This window comes from Schistocerca americana, chromosome 1 (assembly GCF_021461395.2).
Source record: "Schistocerca americana isolate TAMUIC-IGC-003095 chromosome 1, iqSchAmer2.1, whole genome shotgun sequence".
NCBI lineage: Eukaryota > Metazoa > Arthropoda > Insecta > Orthoptera > Acrididae > Schistocerca > Schistocerca americana.
In genome coordinates, this window is record NC_060119.1 from 206,917,207 (window position 1) to 206,939,499 (window position 22,293).

Consider the following 22,293-nt stretch of genomic DNA (forward strand, 5'->3'; position numbering starts at 1 on the left):
TTGATGAAGGCCTTATGCGCCGAAAGCTTTGTTTGTGACAGTCTTTTTGTTGTACTTATCTGCAACTCTGCATCTCCGCCAAATGATATACGTTTCATTAAGACCACTTATGTTATTTTATTTCAATAAAACAAAACAGGTTTGGTGACAAAAACAGACATTTCCCTGGATTCGCACAATGGATTTAAAATACCTTTACTGATTTCAGAAATAACCTCAGACAAAAGAAGGCCTCTTGAAATAAGTGTATCAGGTGGGGAAGAATTGTATAAACCAACACTGTATGTTGGTTCTGCTATGTTCGCTATTGTCAGTTATTGCCCACTGTGTTACATCTGTTATTTTACAGGTGTTGTGTGATTCTTCTTTCAAGAAATATATGAGTACAAAGCATCAAATTACCAGTGATAGATGCAATTTTCTTCTTCTTATTGTCCATACTTTCTAACAGATAAACTACTTTTGAAGGTGCCAAAATCTACTAGAACAAATAAAATGTCCATAAAATGACACACTGTACAACATACTTGTGATGAGACAGTCACAATTCCTGAAATCCATTGTCTATGGTCTGTGGCCTGCTGAGGAGCACTGCAGTCCTGGGTCCATGTATAAACGATGAAAATCTGTTGCATTACACCACACACAAACAGACCCAGTCTGTGGGCAAATTGGTGAGACTAGATCTGACAGAATGGTCTGCACATTAGGGAGAACCGAATACCTTCAGATCGGCAGGCCTGATCCATTACAGATATCCACAAAAACGGCCTCCAGTTTTGGCCCGTGATGGAAGTCTACTCGTGTGGCAGCTATTCAAGAGCAACAGACAGTATGTTGATGAACTGAGACAAATTTTTTTTTTATCAATCCATGCAACAGATAACTTGTTCAAATACTCTGAGAATCAATAATAATGAAGATAGGTAGCAACTCACAGTAAAGGTGATTGCTGAGCTGCAGACAGGCATGTGGAAAAGACAGAGTGGTAGGGAGGGAAGAAGCAGTAGGAATGAGGGAGTAGGGAAGTTGCACATGTACTCAGCTGCACCCAGCCAGCAACAATGCATGACACCTCAGTAAACAAACCACTTCATCTACTGAGACAAAAATGAGATTTTTCCAGCGTTTTTTTTTTTTTCAAATTTCCCTGATGTTTCCCTGATTTTCCTGATGTGCTTGAAATTCCCCGATATTCCCTATTGCAGTTTCTGCGTTAATGCCAGCTCCACAATTTTTTACACTTTTACTTGAGTATGTTGTTATATTAGTAGTCAGCCACTGTTTTGGTGGGCAGTGCATCCAACAACTTCTTGTAAAATGGATCCACGGTTTGTACAAATTGTTGATATGATATCATATTCTGCTTATGGTTGTCACGGGGTTTATTTTTGTTATTGCAATTTTGGAATGCCAAAAATACACAAATACGCCATCCTTTACAGACACTAGTATATGGGATCAACTTGCCTGCATACACTTAGCAAAAGATTTAATCTGGAAATGATGACCTCTAGTTAGCAAAATGGATTCGTATACTCCTAGCTCACTCATTTGTTACATAGTTTAATTCTTAATTTCTTTGCGTGTTTTTGGTACTTGCATTGTTTAATTCATAAATTTCGGGCGTATTATAGTATTTGAGAGTTGTAGCATCGCGTTTTAGTACCTGAATAGTGTAAATTCGCGTAGTCTCCTTCTGCCGCCGAGCAGTGTCAGCAGTGCGCAAGTAGCAGCATTACTGCATTTACTAGGCAATCTTGTATTTTAATAACCGTTTAAATTTTGTTGATTTGTTTGCGCTCTCTGTAGATTAGTTCAGACGTTCTTTGCAAAACAGTTTTTAGCATGGATAGGGACTGCAACTGCTGTGTTCGGATGCAGGCTGAGTTGGCATCCCTTCGCTCCCAGCTTCAGGCAGTGTTGGCTTCGGTCACACAGCTTGAGGCTGTTGCCAATGGGCATCACTGTGGGGGTCCGGATGGGGGTTTGTCGGGGACGGCCAGCTCGTCCCACGCATCCCCTGATCGGACTAAGACTGTGGTTGCCCGGGATACTGCCCACATTGAGGGTGATCCCTCACCTGTGGTAGAGTGGGAGGTCGTCTCAAGGTGTGGCAGGGGGCGAAAGACATTCCGGAGGGCTGAACGGAAAGCCTCTCCAGTTTGTCTGACGAACCGGTTTCAGGCTCTGTCTCAGGCTGATACTGATCTGAAGTTGCCCCTCAGTCTGCAAGATCCGGGCAGTCGCAGAGGGTGGGCTTACTGGTAGTTGAGAGCTCCAACGTCAGGCGCGTAATGGGGCCCCTTAGGGAAATGGCAGCAAGAGAGGGGAAGAAAACCAATGTGCACTCCGTGTGCATACCGGGGGGAGTCATTCCAGATGTGGAAAGGGTCCTTCCGGATGCCATGAAGGGTACAGGGTGCACCCATCTGCAGGTGGTCGCTCATGTCGGCACCAATGATGTGTGTCGCTATGGATCGGAGGAAATCCTCTCTGGCTTCCGGCGGCTATCTGATTTGGTGAAGACTGCCAGTCTCGCTAGCGGGATGAAAGCAGAGCTCACCATCTGCAGCATCGTCGACAGGACTGACTGCGGACCTTCGGTACAGAGCCGAGTGGAGGGTCTGAATCAGAGGCTGAGACGGTTCTGCGACCGTGTGGGCTGCAGAATCCTCGACTTGCGCCATAGGGTGGTGGGGTTTCGGGTTCCGCTGGATAGGTCAGGAGTCCACTACATGCAACAAGCGGCTACACGGGTAGCAGGGGTTGTGTGGCGTGGGCTGGGCGGTTTTTTTAGGTTAGATGGCCTTGGGCAAGTACAGAAAGGGCAACAGCCTCAACGGGTGCGGGGTAAAGTCAGGACATGCGGGGAACAAGCAGCAATCGGTATTGTAATTGTCAACTGTCGAAGCTGCGTTGGTAAAGTACCAAAACTTCAAGCGCTGATAGAAAGCACCGAAGCTGAAATCGTTATAGGTACAGAAAGCTGGCTTAAGCCAGAGATAAATTCTGCCGAAATTTTTACAAAGGTACAGACGGTGTTTAGAAAGGATAGATTGCATGCAACCGGTGGTGGAGTGTTCATCGCTGTTAGTAGTAGTTTATCCTGTAGTGAAGTAGAAGTGGATAGTTCCTGTGAATTATTATGGGTGGAGGTTACACTCGACAACCGAACTAGGTTAATAATTGGCTCCTTTTACCGACCTCCCGACTCAGCAGCATTAGTAGCAGAACAACTGAGAGAAAATTTGGGATACATTTCACATAAATTTTCTCAGCATGTTATAGTCTTAGGTGGAGATTTCAATTTACCAGATATAGACTGGGACACTCAGATGTTTAGGATGGGTGGTAGGGACAGAGCATCGAGTGACATTATACTGAGTGCACTATCCGAAAATTACCTCGAGCAATTAAATAGAGAACTGACTCGTGGAGATAACATCTTGGACCTACTGATAACAAACAGACCCGAACTTTTCGACTCTGTATGTACAGAACAGGGAATCAGTGATCATAAGGCCGTTGCAGCATCCCTGAATATGGAAGTTAATAGGAATATAAAAAAAGGGAGGAAGGTTTATCTGTTTAGCAAGAGTAATAGAAGGCAGATTTCAGACTACCTAACAGATCAAAACGAAAATTTCTGTTCAGACACTGACAATGTTGAGTGTTTATGGAAAAAGTTCAAGGCAATCGTAAAATGCGTTTTAGACAGGTACGTGCCGAGTAAAACTGTGAGGGACGGGAAAAACCCACCGTGGTACAACAACAAAGTTAGGAAACTACTGCGACGGCAAAGAGAGCTCCACTCCAAGTTTAAACGCAGCCAAAACCTCTCAGACAAACAGAAGCTAAACGATGTCAAAGTTAGCGTAAGGAGGGCTATGCGTGAAGCGTTCAGTGAATTCGAAAGTAAAATTCTATGTACCGACTTGACAGAAAATCCTAGGAAGTTCTGGACTTACGTTAAATCAGTAAGTGGCTCGAAACAGCATATCCAGACACTACGGGATGATGATGGCATTGAAACAGGGGATGATGATGGCATTGAAACAGAGGATGACACGCGTAAAGCTGAAATACTAAACACCTTTTTCCAAAGCTGTTTCACAGAGGAAGACCGCACTGCAGTTCCTTCTCTAAATCCTCGCACAAACGAAAAAATGGCTGACATCGAAATAAGTGTCCAAGGAATAGAAAAGCAACTGGAATCATTTAATAGAGGAAAGTCCACTGGACCTGACGGGATACCAATTCGATTCTACACAGAGTACGCGAAAGAACTTGCCCCCCTTCTAACAGCCGTGTACCGCAAGTCTCAAGAGGAACGGAGGGTTCCAAATGATTGGAAAAGAGCACAGATAGTCCCAGTCTTCAAGAAGGGTCGTCGAGCAGATGCGCAAAACTATAGACCTATATCTCTGACGTCGATCTGTTGTAGAATTTTAGAACATGTTTTTTGCTCGAGTATCATGTCGTTTTTGGAAACCCAGAATCTACTATGTAGGAATCAACATGGATTCCGGAAACAGCGATCGTGTGAGACCCAACTCGCTTTATTTGTTCATGAGACCCAGAAAATATTAGATACAGGCTCCCAGGTAGATGCTATTTTCCTTGACTTCCGGAAGGCGTTCGATACAGTTCAGCACTGTCGCCTGATAAACAAAGTAAGAGCCTACAGAATATCAGACCAGCTGTGTGGCTGGATTGAAGAGATTTTAGCAAACAGAACACAGCATGTTGTTATCAATGGAGAGACGTCTACAGACGTTAAAGTAACCTCTGGCGTGCCACAGGGGAGTGTTATGGGACCATTGCTTTTCACAATATATATAAATGACCTAGTAGATAGTGTCGGAAGTTCCATGCGGCTTTTCGCGGATGATGCTGTAGTATACAGAGAAGTTGCAGCATTAGAAAATTGTAGTGAAATCCAGGAAGATCTGCAGCGGATAGGCACTTGGTGCAGGGAGTGGCAACTGACCCTTAACATAGACAAATGTAATGTATTGCGAATACATAGAAAGAAGGATCTTTTAATATAAGATTATATGATAGCGGAACAAACACTGGTGGCAGTTACTTCTGTAAAATATCTGGGAGTATGCGTGCGGAACGATTTGAAGTGGAATGATCATATAAAATTAATTGTTGGTAAGGCGGGTACCAGGTTGAGATTCATTGGGAGAGTTCTTAGAAAATGTAGTCCATCAACAAAGGAGGTGGCTTACAAAACACTCGTTCGACCTATACTTGAGTATTGCTCATCAGTGTGAGATCCGTACCAGATCGGTCTGACGGAGGAGATAGAGAAGATCCAAAGAAGAGTGGCGCGTTTCATCACAGGGTTATTTGGTAACCGTGATAGCGTTACGGAGATGTTTAATAAACTCAAGTGGCAGACTCTGCAAGAGAGGCGCTCTGCATCGCGGTGTAGCTTGCTGTCCAGGTTTCGAGAGGGTGCGTTTCTGGATGAGGTATCGAATATATTGCTTCCCCCTGCTTATACCTCCCGAGGAGATCACGAATGTAAAATTAGAGAGATTAGAGCGCGCACGGAGACTTTCAGACAGTCATTCTTCCCCCGAACCATACGCGACTGGAACAGGAAAGGGAGGTAATGACACTGGCACGTAAAGTGCCCTCCGCCACACACCGTTGGGTGGCTTGCGGAGTATAAATGTAGATATAGATGTAGATAGACTTTATAAGAGGACACACTTTATAAGGGAGAGACAATTTTACCACGGAGCAGATTACTTCACGACACTTCCAGAAGAGCGCTCATGACAAAATGCCAGTGGATCCCACACAGCACCGTACAGTAGTAGGCCAGATTGTCTGTTTTATTCATCCAGTGACCATTATTTTACAACATGATATGGCTCTACAACAGTAAAACATTTCTATTAACTGACTCTGGCCACAGAAGCCTAGACACACAGTTATGTAAATGATTTCTACAATTTGATGACAAAATTTAGTTTTGGTTGGCAGGAAAATGAGGATCCAATGTCCTGTCAACAATAAGGTTATAAAAAAAATGGTAGATTTGGTACACTCAATATGGAGAAAAATCCAGAGGAAATTATAAAGGCCAACAATAACGTACCATCAAAAACTATTACAACATTCCTTCTCATTTGTGACTTACTTACTTACTTTTCACCAATTATTGTAGTAGTGTTATGCAGTGTCTCAGATTTAACTCATCGTTCCTAAGATGCAACAATTCACTATTTCAAAGTTCTGTATGCATCACAAACACCTAACTCTGGAAAGTGAAGCACATTCAGCAAGCAATCACATGTATAACTGCTAACATAACAGCAAAAAAAAAAAAAAAAAAAAAAAAAAAAAAAAAAAAAAAAAAAAAAAAAAAAAAAAAAAAAAAAAAAAAAGACCCTCATCACACAATATTGTCAACAGGTAAACTACTGGAATTAAATTTTCACTCTGCAGTGGAGTATGCTGATGAGAAACTTCCTGGCAGATTAAAACTGTGTGCCGGATCAAGACTTCAACACGGACCTTTGCCTTTTGTGGACAAGTGCTCTACCAACTTAGCTACCCAAGAATGACTTATGGCCCATCTTCACAGCTTTACTTCCACCAGTACCTGATCTCCTACCTTCCAAACTTCACAGAAGCTCTCCTGCGAACCCTGAAGAACTAGCACTCTTGGAAGAGAGGATACTGTGGAGGCATGGCTTAGCCACAGCCTGGGGGATGTTTCCAGAATGAAATTTTCACTCTGCAGTGGAATGTGCACTGATGTGAAACTTTCTGGCAGATGAAAGCTGTGCACTGGACTGAGACTCGAACTCGAGACCTTTAACTTTTGTGGGCAAGTAATCTACCAGCTGAGCCACCCAAGCACTACTCACGACCCATCCTCACAGCTTTATTTCCACCAGTACCTTGTCTCCTACCTTCCAAACTTCACAGAAGCTCTCCTGCAAACAAGAGAGCACTTGCCCACAAAAAGCATAGGTCCTGATTTAGAGTATCGGTCCGGCACACAGTTTTAATCTGCCAGGAAGTTTCAGGTAAATTACTTCTGATGATTTAATCACACTGCTTTCATCAGTGCATGAGAGCTTGCAATACATAACAGTACCAGAAATTGTGAAACACTAAGTTTATTTTCATGGAGGGTGACCGCTAAATATGTAAATCATTGCAATTCATTCTATTTCAAATCAGACAGCAGACATACAATAATCTGTCTCAAATTCAAAATCTTTGAGAGTAGAAACTTAATAAACATATACATAATGTATGAACAGTATCATGGAGAAAGTAATGTAACAATAAGATACCTGTTTTAGAAGGCGTGAACAGAATGAATGCACCATGTACACAAAGTTACCCTTCTCAATCCACAGCAATGAATGGCTGGTATCAATTTCCAAGGAACGCTTGAAGCAGCGATATGCAGCTTCTGATTGCCTTAGAAATTCTGATTCACTTTTCAGGTGTTCGCACTAGAAAAGAAACCATCATCAGCATTTTCATGTAGTTTTGTATATATGTGAACAAATATAACAAATTAAAAATAATTGTTCTGGAATAACACAACAGAGAATTTTATTTTGTATCATCATCAATCAATAAATTATCAACTGTTTGACAACACAAAAACTGAATAGTTAACATTGGCACAGTTTGTGGGTGTACATAGATATCAAGCAACATTTAATTTGCCAGCACCATATGTCAAATCCACTGACAACTTCACAGCTTGCTACAGGACATGTTATTGTGTATTTATGCAAACACACTTTTTTTATAATGCAAGGATACATTTCATCACAGCTAAAAGTGTAATTTTTTTCAATAAATGTTTGTAGTTTTTTTTCTAATCATTTGGCCATTAAAACTGCCCTCCAATCAATAGATTACAGTTTACATCAGCTTGACAATTTGTCTACACACGTCACTTTACGTATAAAAAATTATGCAGTAAGACAAACACGAGTTCTTTCTATTTCATGTATACCACAGGTTATAGATTCTGCATATTACACGCTAGAGATGCCATGCAGAAATTACGTTGTTCATGCAGAAATTTCAACTTTATTTTTATGATGTGTGAGTGGAGTCAGCCCAAAAAACAAACTGCTGATGAAATGATGCACAGTATCAATAAAAAAACATTGCTGCAAGAGGGGACAAAATTGTTTTAAATGTAACTTTTGTGCCAAATTTATTGATCTGTTATAAAATACATCCAAAGAATGTTGACTAAAAGTGTGCTGGCATAAGATGTCACCAGCACAAAAGTCAGCAAAGATGAAGCATGAAGGTGGATAGTTTGCAGTTTGCGTTGGATCAAGCACTTATCGCCAAGAGAAGCCAGAGAAACATGGACAAGATTGGTTGGTTGAAGGAGGAGGGGGAGGGCGGTAAGGGGGGGGGGGGGGGGGGGGAGGGACCAAACCGCATGGTCATCGGTCCACATGGACAAGCAACATGCTGCCAATGCCCTCTCAACACCAAGTATTAAGGCTGCTGCCTGCTGACCGGACTGTTTCACTAACTCACACTCCAGTTTGGCATCTGTCAATGTATTCTCACTGAGGCTACAAAAGTGCACGGTGACCAGATTAGTGACTAAGGTTTCTAATAACAAGATTACCGATGCTGCCTGCAAGAGGACTTTTACAGATGACCTTGTACCACAACACATGGACTCTGTTAAAGTTAAGTATACAGTTCATTGTAAATAAAGAAGTGTATTAATCCACGTGTGCATTTGTGTTGGAGAAAGTGGATACCAGCCACCGTTAGCAACATCCTCTCCCTTGCTTCTTTATGGTGCAAGATTCTACAGTGACAACGAGGACACTACAGTGGTAACAGGGATAATTCAATGGTCATCGAAATTAATCAACTCAGCTGAAGATTTTGATTGCTTCTCTTGTGTTTTACCTTACAGAGTTGATTGTGTTTATCTCTGTTGTTGTGTTCTTGCATGTATTCCAAGAGGGGAGCCGCAGAACTAACCAAATTTCTCTTTTCACTGGCTTTGCTTGCTTTTTGCTATAAGTATTTCTGTAAACCACAAATTCCCCACCCCCTTCACCCCCTGCCCCCGCAACTCAGCTGCAGACAGCCAATGTGATGGATCTAGTGCAAGTTTCTCAGTTTCAGAACCAACAGATCGCTGCCTTGTTAATGACGGTATCACAACTATTGGCTGCACAAGCTGTGGCGGCCACACAACCAAAACAGGCCAACCAGCCAGTCAGCCCAACAAGTGCCACCAACCAGCACACCAACATTCCAGCAATTTAACGCAACAGAAGAGGAATGGCTTGAATAACTGACTCAGTTCCAAGCACATTGCCAAGTTCATCATGTTTAAGGTACTGTAAGTTAAAACACTTACTTTCAACTGCGAGGTCACCAGTGTTCAGGTTAATACAAAAACTATTCACAATTGCGTCTCCTGACAAACTCAGCTATGTCCAAGTAATTGCTGCATTAACCAAGCACTATGACCAGCAAGTCCAAGTATCTGCAACTAGATATCAGTTCTTTTGCTTGCAGAAAAAGCCAGAACAGACGTATCACCAGTGCTACACAGAATTAACTGGCATGACTAGGAAGTGTAAATTTAAGTGTAGTTGTGGCAATGTTTACCGTAATCTCATGATACGCGATGCAATAACATTCAATGCTCCAGATAGTACAATACGGGAAAAGATCTTAAAGTACTCTAAACCGTCTCTTCCACAAGTATTGCAAATCTTAGAGCAATACGAATCGAGTGCCATTGCAGATGATAAGTTTGACCAGGCCCCGATTTGTTGGATCGAGTCACCCCTTGCTCGCGACTGCCCCAAGGAGCCACAACAACGAGTCTGTACACAGCCACGCACACATGTTAACAGGCCTGTGAAATTAGTGAAGTTTTGCCCTAGATGTTTTGCTCACCATAAAAGACAGGATTGCCCATCACATAACGCAATGCGTTACACGTGTGGAAATCAAAAGGCCATGTCCAAGCAGTTTGTTTGCAACAGCAAAAAAACAACAATTTGGCCCATTTCTTGACACAACAGGCTCGTGTACATGCACTGAATGTTGTGTTTTCCAAACCTACAACGATTAAGGTTGTGCCTCCTTTTCCCCCTATTGCTATGCAACGACGTTCTAACAAACTGTTTGTCTCATTACGAATTGCTGGCCATCTTGTGAACTTTGAGTTAGACACAGGTGCATCAGTCATTTTGCTTAATTGTGCCATGTAAAATCTAGCAAGCACCTTACAGCTTACAATGGACAGGCAATTCCAGTGCTTGGTCAGTGAAGTTTGCCTGCCACTTACAAATCTCACACTAGTGCAGTGAATTTTACTGTGTTCAAATCAAGATATAGTGAGAACATATTCGGTTCAGATGCTTATGATATGTTTGGACTTAGCATTCAAGACAATATACTTTCAGTGACTGTTTTTAATCCATAAGACAGTGTCTTTAAAGAATTTCCTGAACTATTTTCAGAAGCAATGCGAAAAGCAAATAACTTTGTAGCACATGCAACACTGGAAGTCACTGCAAAAACTAAGTTTTTCCGGGGCCCGCCCCGTTCCAATTGCTTGCTGAGACAACGTAGACAGTGAATTGTATGTATTGCAAGATAATGGTGTAATTGCTCCCATTCAAGCTAGTCAATTGGCAAGTCCTCTCGTTTTGTTGCCTAAGCCTTCTGGTCGCATATGCATTTGTGTTGACTTCATGCCTATAGTCAACACTCAGACAGTAGTTGACACTTATCCATCCATTATCTCTATCCATTACCTGAGGAACTCATGAGTAGGCTTGGTGCAGGGCATTACTTTTCTAAGGTACATTTCTAAGATGCCTACTTGCGAATTCCATTGGATGAAGAATCACAGAAAGTGTTTGTTGTAAATACACACTTAGGACTGTTCAAACATTTGCTTTTGCCCTTCGGCAATGCTTCCGCACCCGCCATTTTCCAACATTACTTGGAACAGCTGACTGCAAAAGCGCCATTTCGCTCAAACTTCTTAGACAATATTGTCGCCTGAGGTTGTACACCAGAGGAAGACATCACCAATTTGCATACTCTTTTTCAAGTGTTGGCAGAAGCATGACTCAAGTGTCATCTCAAAAAGTGTGACATTTTTCAAACTGAACTACAGTACTTAGGTCACATGATAAACAGTCAGGGTGTGTATCCACTACAATCTCATTTGCTTGCAATCTGTGACCTGGCTGCTCCTTGCAATGTGTCTGAACTGCAGTCAGTAGTAGGCAACATGACATACTACATTTGGTTCATACTGAACGCCGCTCACATCACGGTTCCATTGCATCACTTCCATTGCAAAAATGTGACTTTTGTGTGGACCAAAGAGTGTCATGACGCATTTCAGAAACTCAAAAATGCCTTCCTTAGTGACATAGTGCATTTTAGCCTGCCAAGTCAGTCCTTTTGCAAGTGGACACTTCTTCCTACAGAATGAGCGCTGTGCTTTTGCACAGAATTGGTGCACAAGACAGATCTACTGCTTTTGCCTGAAAGTTGTTGACTCAAACTCAGTGCGATTACTTTCAAATAGGAAAAGAGGCTCTCGCTATTGTGTATGGTGTGATCAAATTCCATCACTATTTGTAAGGTCGCAAGTTCTTTTCAGTAACAGATCACAAGCCTTTGCAGTCCTTGTCTCATCTGCCAAAGCTGGTTCCTACATGCACTGCTCAAAAATTGCAATGTTGGGCTTTGTTGATTTTGCAGTACCAGTATGATATTGTGTAGAGACCTAAAACAGAGCATGGCAATTCAGGTGCCCTCTCTCATGTTCAAATTCACTCAAACTCAGATTTTGACACACCTGCTACATCGTGTTGCCGAATCAGTGCCCAAACTCAGAATTTCTGGTATCTTTCCCCTTGCACTACAGAAAAATTGCACAGGCCACGAAAGCAGACCTGGATTTCAAGATTTTGTTGCATTACATTTGCACATCTTGGACTCGTTTATTGAACAGTATTCAGAGCTCAGTAGTGTGCCGATACATTGCACATTGGCATAAACTTTCAGTACAACAGGTGTGATTGTAGTTCAAAATGGCGGTGGGCAATTGCTTGAGCTTACTCCTGAAGCACTGTAAAAGGTGATTGCTCCACCACCAATATTGGGGAATTGTTTGCACTAAACAGTTAACACACCGGCACTGTACTTCGCAGGGCATGGACACCCATATTGAACAAATGACATTACAGTGTCGTGAAAGCGTGGAAAACCAATCCACTCCATCACAGACATTCTCGGCTTGGCCTAAGACACAATTGCCATGGCAACGAGTGCACACTGACTTTGCAGGATCATTTTAGAACACTCGTTGGCTCATACTGGTATACTCTTTTAGCAAGTTTCCACTTGTGATGCCTTTGAACTCTACCACATAACATAGTGTTGCCCTCAATATTTTACATAGAAAGTTTGCCACTAGTACTTGTGTCAGACAATGGACCACAGTTCACTCCATGTGATTTTGAAAATTTTTGTGAACGAAGTGGCATTCATCAACTAACAAGTACTCTGTTTCACCTCCAGCCCAACGGAAAAGCGGAACACTTCATACACTCTTTTAAACAACAGATGTCCAAACTTCACACCACCCACAAACAGGAACAGGCACTGCAATTCTTTCTCCCCTTCTGTCGCTCCTGCCCACAAGATGGACCATCACTGGTGCAACTACCGCCATCAGACGCTGCAACACTTGCTACACCTACCGCAGCATCCAGCACCACCAATGGTCTGCAAGTATCGCTGTGCACCACGCGATCTTGTTGTTTTCAGTGTTTATGGCAGGGACGGCCACTGCGTGCCAAACTGCACACGTGTACAGATTTGCTGCACGCATGCCGTCCAGGGCTCGGTCCGCCTCGCCACTACTCGGCTTTCCTCGGTCTTTCGCGGCACTGCTCAGCATGGCGCGACATTAGACTAGCTGTGCAATGCGACATCTTTTCATCCGGCATAGGGTGCATTAGTTGATTCGTAGTGGCAGCCATGTTTATTCCTCGCTATTTGTTAGCGATTCGCAGGAAGTTTATAAGTACTGTACAGTGGTTGTTGCAATGGAACACACGCCCACAAAGAGGCGGGGTAGTGACACAACGTCACGAGCCTTCAGAGCTGAATGGGAATTGCAATATTTTTTCGAAGAGAAGAATGAAAATTCTCAATGTCTCTTACGCAGTCATATACTCGCCGGGCACCGCAAATTTGCAATAGGACGGCATTTTAACACCAAACACAAAGGACTTAATGATTTAGTTCGGTTGATAGATCAAACAAGTTGGCAGAATTAAGAAGACGTAGTGTTATGCAGCGAGACAGACCGAACGCAAGTACCACTTACAAATCTTTGTGTTTCTGATGTTTCAATTTGTACATATTTGTCATTAGAATTCGAATTTAGAGTTCACTCAATTTTTTTTTTCCTTTTTTTTGCCTGCAACCGAACGTAGCGACCTGTCTTTAAGAGCAAGCTACAAAATAGCGCTCAAAGTTGCAAGATCGAATAAGCCTTTCAGTGATGGTGATTTCATCAAGGAGTGTATTGTTGAGGCGGCGGAACTCTTGACGCTACTGGAAGTAAAGAAGTTTAATGAAATTAGTCTTTCGAGACAGGCAATAGCTCGCCGCATAGCTGGTATGGTAGCAGATGTCTACAAGCAGTTAATTGATAGTGCCTGCAAGTTTATTGCATTCTCGATTGCTTTGGACGAGTCGACCGACATTTCGGACACAGCACAACTAGCGATTTATGTTGGTGGAGTTGACACAAATTTGCACGTGATGGAAGAACTGTTAGATTTAGTACCAATGAAACACACAACGAGGGGTACCGACTTGCTAAAAGCAGTTGAAGAGGCAGTTGAAGCCGTTGGCCACAATTGGAAAATGTTAGTTTCAGTCACCACAGATGGAACGCCAACAATTCGAGGTGCTCAAAATGGGCTTGTAGCATTGTTGCGTAAAAAACTAGGATGATCGACAGAAGATTTGTACGGAATTCATTGTTTTGTACACCAAGAAGCTCTTTGTGCTAAGTATGCAAATTTGAAGCATGTGATGAAGTTGGTAGTCACCATAGTAAACTTTTTGAAGTCGCATGACTTAGTACATCGTCAGTTTCAACAGTTTCTCATGGAACTGAACGAAGAGTATGGAGATGTTACTTACCACTGGGAAATACGTTCGTTAAGTCGAGGATCATGCCTCAAAAGATTTTTCAATTTAAGACTCGCTATTGTTGAGTTCCTGAAGGAATAAGGAAAGGCAGAGCCAAAATTAGAAGATCCAAAATGGATTGCAGACCTCACCTTTTCAGTTGATCTGACTGCACACTTGAATGCTCTCAATAAGACTTTGCAAGGTGAGTAGCATCTTATTTCTGATCTGATGAAAAAAGTGGATGCATTTAATAAGAAAATTGCATTGTGGAAGGAACAACTCATGAAAATGAATACCACCCATTGCCCTACACTCTCTTAAGTCAGACAGAACGCAACTTCTGACAAATTCGTTTCTGTGTTGGAGGAACTACAGGCACAATTTTCTAAACGTTTTCAGGACACTGCCAGTCTGACATCTGTTTTTGAACTATTTTCTAGACCCTGTGCCGTTTCAGTTGAAAGTACCCCAGTGCATTTCCAAATGGAATTGATCGATCTGCAGTGTAATTCCCATTTAAAGGACAAATTTTTTTAAGTAAAAACTGTCCAAGAATTTTACGATGGTTTTCCTCGGGAAGAGTTTCCCCACCTCCACAATGAGGCTGCAGAAGTTATATCAGTGTTTGGATCGACATACATGTGCGAAAGGTTTATTTCGAATATGAAACTAAATAAGTCAGGATTACGTGGCAATCTGAGTGATGACAATATGAGAAACTGTCTGCGTTTGTCTGTGTACCGTCAGTTTGTGCCGGATATGTACGTTATTATGTCTACAGTGAAACCAAAATAAATAAATTAATGGTGATAATTTTGTTGTATTTGTCATATGTTTTGTTGAGAATTGTAGTTACTGCAAATTTTGTACAGTAGTTCCAGAATTTAAAATTTGCTTGTTACACATGTAGTTCGAATCACTTATTCCACATCATACTGCATGATGTAGACTACTTTCAAGTCTGTTTCTATATCTCAGCTTAAATGTTGTAAGAACAGAGTGTCTATGTGGACAATGAAAAAAAATTCCCAGATTTCCCGGTTAAAAACACAATTTCTCCCGGATGAAATTACGTATAAAGCGGGTGAAAATACATCCGTGTTAAGTAATAGTATACTTTCCCTCGGAGCTGTAAAACCTATCAGTCCTTTGAATCGTAAAGGTCTTATACCGGCGTAGGATGTCCCAGCACTTTAGGAAACGAAATCCATGAAAAACAATGCGTTTGGAAAGTTGTTTGATACAAGACAATATACACAGAGTTTATTTTCGTATTGCGAAAGTATATACACAAATTCCACAAATTACAGCACGGTAGCTTCCAAAACTCTAAAATAAAGATTGCGTTGAGCAATGCACTTTTGTCAGCCAGTCATAGCTCACGTCACGTGATCTCGCTAGCGAATGATGGCAGTTATTCAGAGCACGACGCCTACGAGAAAGACAGGCCGCGGCGCGTACGTTACAAAGGTAGGCCGAGCTCGCTCAACTCGGTGAAGTGCGTTTCTACACCGGTTAACTCGTAAGTAGATGTGTATGTATGAACGAGAATTGCATCGTCTATTGGCATCCACTGCTATTAGTCCTACAATGATAGGAAGTCCGTAGGCCTACCAACAGGCTCTAATTTGGCAATTAAAATCATGCCAAAATGATTATCAGTTGCGTAGAAAAGTTGAAGTGTTCTGGCATGAAGAGACTTGTGACATTGCTCAGTAACACATTATGCACATTTTTTTGAAAGTCACTTACACTTTTTGCCATTGATTGCATAACTTTTTATCTGTGAAAGAACAACATTAAATGTGAAAACTAACTTGAAGCTCGGTCTTTTTTCAGCGTGTGTTACACGTTAAATCATATGAGATACAAATGTGCTGGTAAAATTTGAAATAGTGGCATAAATGACTTATCTTCTGGGCCCGACATTTTTCAAATGGCTGATCCTCAAAGTGTTACGTTTTGAATGAGAGTTATAACGCCCTGTGATTTAAGAAATTCACTGCACATTCTCACACGTAACATAAATCATCTTGCGTGGAAATTTACTTTGAAAGTAACGCATATCAAGCCACTATTCGTAATATTTTCTGGTGATCTGTTAGAAATGTAAACAATTGTGACGTCACGCAGATCGAATGCACGTTAGTTGTTACGGACGTACTGCATAATCTTCGACCTAAAGCCTTTGACACTTTTCGGTGTCGGCAAACTGGTCTGTGCATTGTGTAAATTACCCATTTTCTATGCAACTAAACTTTTATTTTGGTGTTATTCTCTGATTTATGTTTCATTGCTGCAGTATTATTCAGCAGTAGTGGACTAAAGTTCTTTGTCAGTGTATCAGATCTTACATGTCAAAGCTACAAAACTTTAACTGAAATCTAAAACAATGAAAAATCCCGGAATTCTAAAAAATTCCTGGGTTTTTCCCGGATTTGTCCCGGATGAAAAAATTCCCGGGTTTTTCCCGGATCTCCCGGGCCATATACACCCTGAAGAATTTTACGAGTGACGATGTGAGAAGCATGATATTGTTGGTGTAATGCAGCTTCAAACCCAGCGTTATTGTTATTTTTCTGTAGGTGTACAAACAGCCAACAAAGATTCAGTATTACTCAACATGATGTGTTGTACAGAGCTTAATATTATCAAATGTCGCAATATGAAACTAAGCCACATGCTAGCAGGGTGGTATTCTTACGCGAATGCACTGTCGCGTGCGGCGTGTTCGTAGTTCTGCGCATGCACGCGTAGTCAGCTGGTGTGCTAGTGGGGGACGTGTGACATCAGAAGGGAGCGATCCGCACGCGTGTGAAAGCTCGGCACGCGTGCATGCACACGTGCCGCACTCTTGGCCATCCCTGGTTTATGGCAACCATGGGCACTGGGAAAGAGGTGTGGTCCAGGAATGCATTGGCTCTTTTATATACTCGATTGCACATCCCGATGGTTTGCAGCGCCGTCACCACAACCAACTTCGTGCATGTCATTTGCCCCGTGATTCTGCTGTTTTTCTTCCCCCAGATTCATGGTCTCATGGGACAGCATGGCCTTCACAGCTGCCCGCTGGTGTCACCAGTGCAACCGAGGAGGATTGAATGGACGATGTGGTCTCACCCCCACCTTCTCCACTCGCTAGCCCAATGGACATGGACCTGCTGTCACCTTCATCACCCCAGGACATGCCCTCCGTCCTGAACGTGTGGCCTGGCAGCAGTTTTCCGGAGGATGTTTCTGTTCCTCACAAGCCAGATTACAGGGTATGGTCAGGCGTATGCCATCCTCCACAGTCATGGCTCCCGGCTCTTCTCTTCATCCAGCATCCCTGTTGTCACTTGCAACTTCCCTACACAACTACGGTACAGCATTTCGGGGGAGTGGGTGGGGGGGGGGGAGGTGGGGGGAAGGGGGGGAGGGCTGGGGGGAAGGGGGATGATGTGCTGGTGTAAGCTGTAGCCAGCACACCGGTTGGCAAAGCCATAGCACAAAGATAGATAGCATGCGCTGGATCAAGTGCGCCTATCGCAAGAGGGGCCAGAGACACACCGACAAGCAACACGCCGTCAATGCCTTCTTGACAGCATGTATTTAGGCCACCGCCACTGACTGGACTGTCTCACTAACTCACACTCTGGTTTGGCATCTGTCAGTACATTCTCACTGACTCACTGAGGCTACGACAGTGCATCACGACCAGATTTGTGACTGAAGTTTGTAATAGCAATAATGCCGACATTGTCTGCAAGAAGACCATTACTTATGAGCTTGTACCACAACACACAGACTCTATTAACGTTAAGTAAATAAAGAACCGTATTAATCCTCATGTGCATTTATGTTGTAGAAAGAGGATACCAGCCACCCATAACATCATCCTCTCCCTTGCTTCCTTACTGTACAGGACTCTACAGTGGCAATGAGGACACTACAGAAAGGGATGGCAAAATTAAAATTACCTTTACAATCAAAGTCACATGAAACATTCCACACTGAGGCATAAGCCACCTACACATCACAGAAATAAAATACAGTAAACATGTAGAAACACCACAGACCTTAGTGATTTTTCAATTTACGTTATGCATTCAAATCAGGATATAACCAAAAAATAACATAGTGAAGCTGTGGTACATTCTCAAAATACCATAATGCTGTCCAAGACGATATCAAACTAGTGTGGAATCAAAATGGATGTTACTTTAACAGAGAATGATATTTAGTCACACATTTATGTAAAAATTCTTAATGTTTTTGAATATTTGTGAAGTAATTACATATCAGTTTCATACACTGTGAATTAGTGCAGTCATCTAAAAAGAAAATAAAGAGTGACACAAACCAGATCTATTATAATTAACAATCACCTGCATCAAATCATAAGGTGAAAAGTATCTCTGTCAGAAACGTATAAGTTCTAGTTTTATATATCTAAAAACAAAGATGATGTGACTTACCAAATGAAAGTGCTGGCAGGTCGACAGACACACGAACAAACACAAACATACACACAAAATTCAAGCTTTCACAACAAACTGTTGCCTCATCAGGAAAAAAGGAAGGAGAGGGAAAGACGAAAGGATGTGGGTTTTAAGGGAGAGGGTAAGGAGTCATTCCAATCCCGGGAGCGGAAAGACTTACCTTAGGGGGAAAAAAGGATGGGTATACACACGCACACACACACATATCCATCCACACATATACAGACACAAGCAGACATACTTAAAGACAAAGAGTTTGGGCAGAGATGTCAGTCGAGGCAGAAGTGCAGGGGCAAAGATGTTGTTGAATGACAGGTGAGGTATGAGTGCCGGCAACTTGAAATTAGCGGAGATTGAGGCCTGGTGGATAACGGGAAGAGAGGATATACTGAAGAGCAAGTTCCCATCTCCGGAGTTCGGATAGGTTGGTGTTAGTGGGAAGTATCCAGATAACCCGGACGGTGTAACACTGTGCCAAGATGTGCTGGCCGTGCACCAAGGCACGTTTAGCCACAGGGTGATCCTCATTACCAACAAACACTGTCTGCCTGTGTCCATTCATGCGAATGGACAGTTTGTTGCTGGTCATTCCCACATTGAATGCGTCACAGTGTAGGCAGGTCAGTTGGTAGATCACGTGGGTGCTTTCACACGTGGCTCTGCCTTTGATCGTGTACACCTTCCGAGTTACAGGACTGGAGTAGGTGGTGGTGGGAGGGTGCATGGGACAGGTTTTACACCGGGGGCGGTTACAAGGGTAGAAGCCAGAGGGTAGGGAAGGTGGTTTGGGGATTTCATACGGATGAACTAAGAGGTTACGAAGGTTAGGTGGACGGCGGAAAGACACTCTTGGTGGAGTGGGGAGGATTTCATGAAGGATGGATCTCATTTCAGGGCAGGATTTGAGGAAGTCGTATCCCTGCTGGAGAGCCACACTCAGAATCTGATCCAGTCCCGGAAAGTATCCTGTCACTAGTGGGGCACTTTTGTGGTTCTTCTGTGGCAGGTTCTGGGTTTGAGAGGATGAGGAAATGGCTCTGGTTATTTGCTTCTGTACCAGGTCGGGAGGGTAGTTGCGGGATGCGAAAGCTGTTGTCAGGTTGTTGGTGTAATGCTTCAGGGATTCCAGATTGGAGCAGATTCGTTTGCCACGAAGACCTAGGCTGTAGGGAAGGGACCGTTTGATGTGGAATGGGTGGCAGCTGTCATAATGGAGGTACTGTTGCTTGTTGGTGGGTTTGATGTGGACGGACGTGTGAAGCTGGCCATTGGACAGGTGGAGGTCAACATCAAGGAAAGTGGCATGGGATTTGGAGTAGGACCAGGTGAATCTGATGGAACCAAAGGAGTTGAGGTTGGAGAGGAAATTCTGGAGTTCTTCTTCACTGTGAGTCCAGATCACGTAGATGTCATCAATAAATCTGTACCAAACTTCGGGTTGGCAGGCCTGGGTAACCAAGAAGGCTTCCTCTAAGCGACCCATGAATAGGTTGGCGTACGAAGGGGCCATCCTGGTACCCATGGCTGTTCCCTTTAATTGTTGGTATGTCTGGCCTTCAAAAGTGAAGAAGTAGTGGGTCAGGATGAAGCTGGCTAAGGTAATGATGATGATGATGATGATGAGCGTTTGGCGTCATTGGCCGGGAGGCCCCTCGCGGGGCAGGTCCGACCGCCATATCGCAGGTCTTATTACATTCGGCGCCACATTGGGCGACCTGCACGCCGGATGGGGATGAAATGATGAGGAACACAACACAACACCCAGTCCCTGAGCGGAGAAAATCTCCGACCCAGCCGGGAATCGAACCCGGGCCCAGAGGACGGCAATCCGTCACGCTGACCACTCAGCTACTGGGGCGGACTGGCTAAGGTAATGAGGAAAGAGGTTTTAGGTAGGGTGGCAGGTGATCGGCGTGAAAGGAAGTGCTCCATCGTAGCAAGGCCCTGGACGTGCGGGATCTTTGTGTATAAGGAAGTGGCATCAATGGTTACAAGGATGGTTTCTGGGGGTAACTTCCTTATACACAAATATTCCGCACGTCCAGGGCCTCGCTGCGATGGAGCACTTCCTTTCACGCCGATCACCTACCACCCTACCTAAAACCTCTTTCCTCATTACCTTAGCCAGCTTCATCCTGACCCACAACTTCTTCACTTTTGAAGGCCAGACATACCAACAATTAAAGGGAACAGCCATGGGTACCAGGATGGCCCCTTCGTACGCCAACCTATTCATGGGTCGCTTAGAGGAAGCCTTCTTGGTTACCCAGGCCTGCCAACCCAAAGTTTGGTACAGATTTATTGATGACATCTTCATGATCTGGACTCACAGTGAAGACGAACTCCAGAATTTCCTCTCCAACCTCAACTCCTTTGATTCCATCAGATTCACCTGGTCCTACTCCAAATCCCATGCCACTTTCCTTGATGTTGACCTCCACCTGTCCAATGGCCAGCTTCACACGTCCGTCCACATCAAACCCACCAACAAGCAACAGTACCTCCATTACGACAGCTGCCACCCATTCCACATCAAACGGTCCCTTCCCTACAACCTAGGTCTTCGTGGCAAATGAATCTGCTCCAGTCTGGAATCCCTGAAGCATTACACCAACAACCTGACAACAGCTTTCGCATCCCGCAACTACCCTCCCGACCTGGTACAGAAGCAAATAACCAGAGCCTCTTCCTCATCCTCTCAAACCCAGAACCTGCCACAGAAGAACCACAAAAGTGCCCCACTAGTGACAGGATACTTTCCGGGACTGGATCAGATTCTGAGTGTGGCTCTCCAGCAGGGATACGACTTCCTCAAATCCTGCCCTGAAATGAGATCCATCCTTCATGAAATCCTCCCCACTCCACCAAGAGTGTCTTTCCGCCGTCCACCTAACCTTCGTAACCTCTTAGTTCATCCGTATGAAATCCCCAAACCACCTTCCCTACCCTCTGGCTTCTACCCTTGTAACCGCCCCCGGTGTAAAACCTGTCCCATGCACCCTCCCACCACCACCTACTCCAGTCCTGTAACCCGGAAGGTGTACACGATCAAAGGCAGAGCCACGTGTGAAAGCACCCACGTGATCTACCAACTGACCTGCCTACACTGTGACGCATTCTATGTGGGAATGACCAGCAACAAACTGTCCATTCGCATGAATGGACACAGGCAGACAGTGTTTGTTGGTAATGAGGATCACCCTGTGGCTAAACATGCCTTGGTGCACGGCCAGCACATCTTGGCACAGTGTTACACCGTCCGGGTTATCTGGATACTTCCCACTAACACCAACCTATCCGAACTCCGGAGATGGGAACTTGCTCTTCAAAATATCCTCTCTTCCCGTTATCCACCAGGCCTCAATCTCCGCTAATTTCAAGTTGCCGCCACTCATACCTCACCTGTCATTCAACAACATCTTTGCCCCTGCACTTCTGCCTCGACTGACATCTCTGCCCATACTCTTTGTCTTTAAATATGTCTGCTTGTGTCTGTATATGTGTGGATGGATATGTGTGTGTGTGCGAGTGTATACCCGTCCTTTTTTCCCCCTAAGGTAAGTCTTTCCGCTCCCGG

General features: G+C 43.6%; 1 protein-coding gene across 1 annotated transcript in view; it reads right to left on the reverse strand.

Moving 5' to 3' along the window:
* Positions 1 to 22,293, reverse strand: part of LOC124594338 (calcineurin-binding protein cabin-1-like) — a 244,964-nt gene that overhangs the window by 74,257 nt on the left and 148,414 nt on the right. Inside the window, exon 22 of the mRNA XM_047132739.1 lies at positions 7,332 to 7,496. Within this exon, the coding sequence (XP_046988695.1) occupies positions 7,332 to 7,496 (165 nt within the window). The remainder of the gene's footprint in view (positions 1 to 7,331; positions 7,497 to 22,293) is intronic.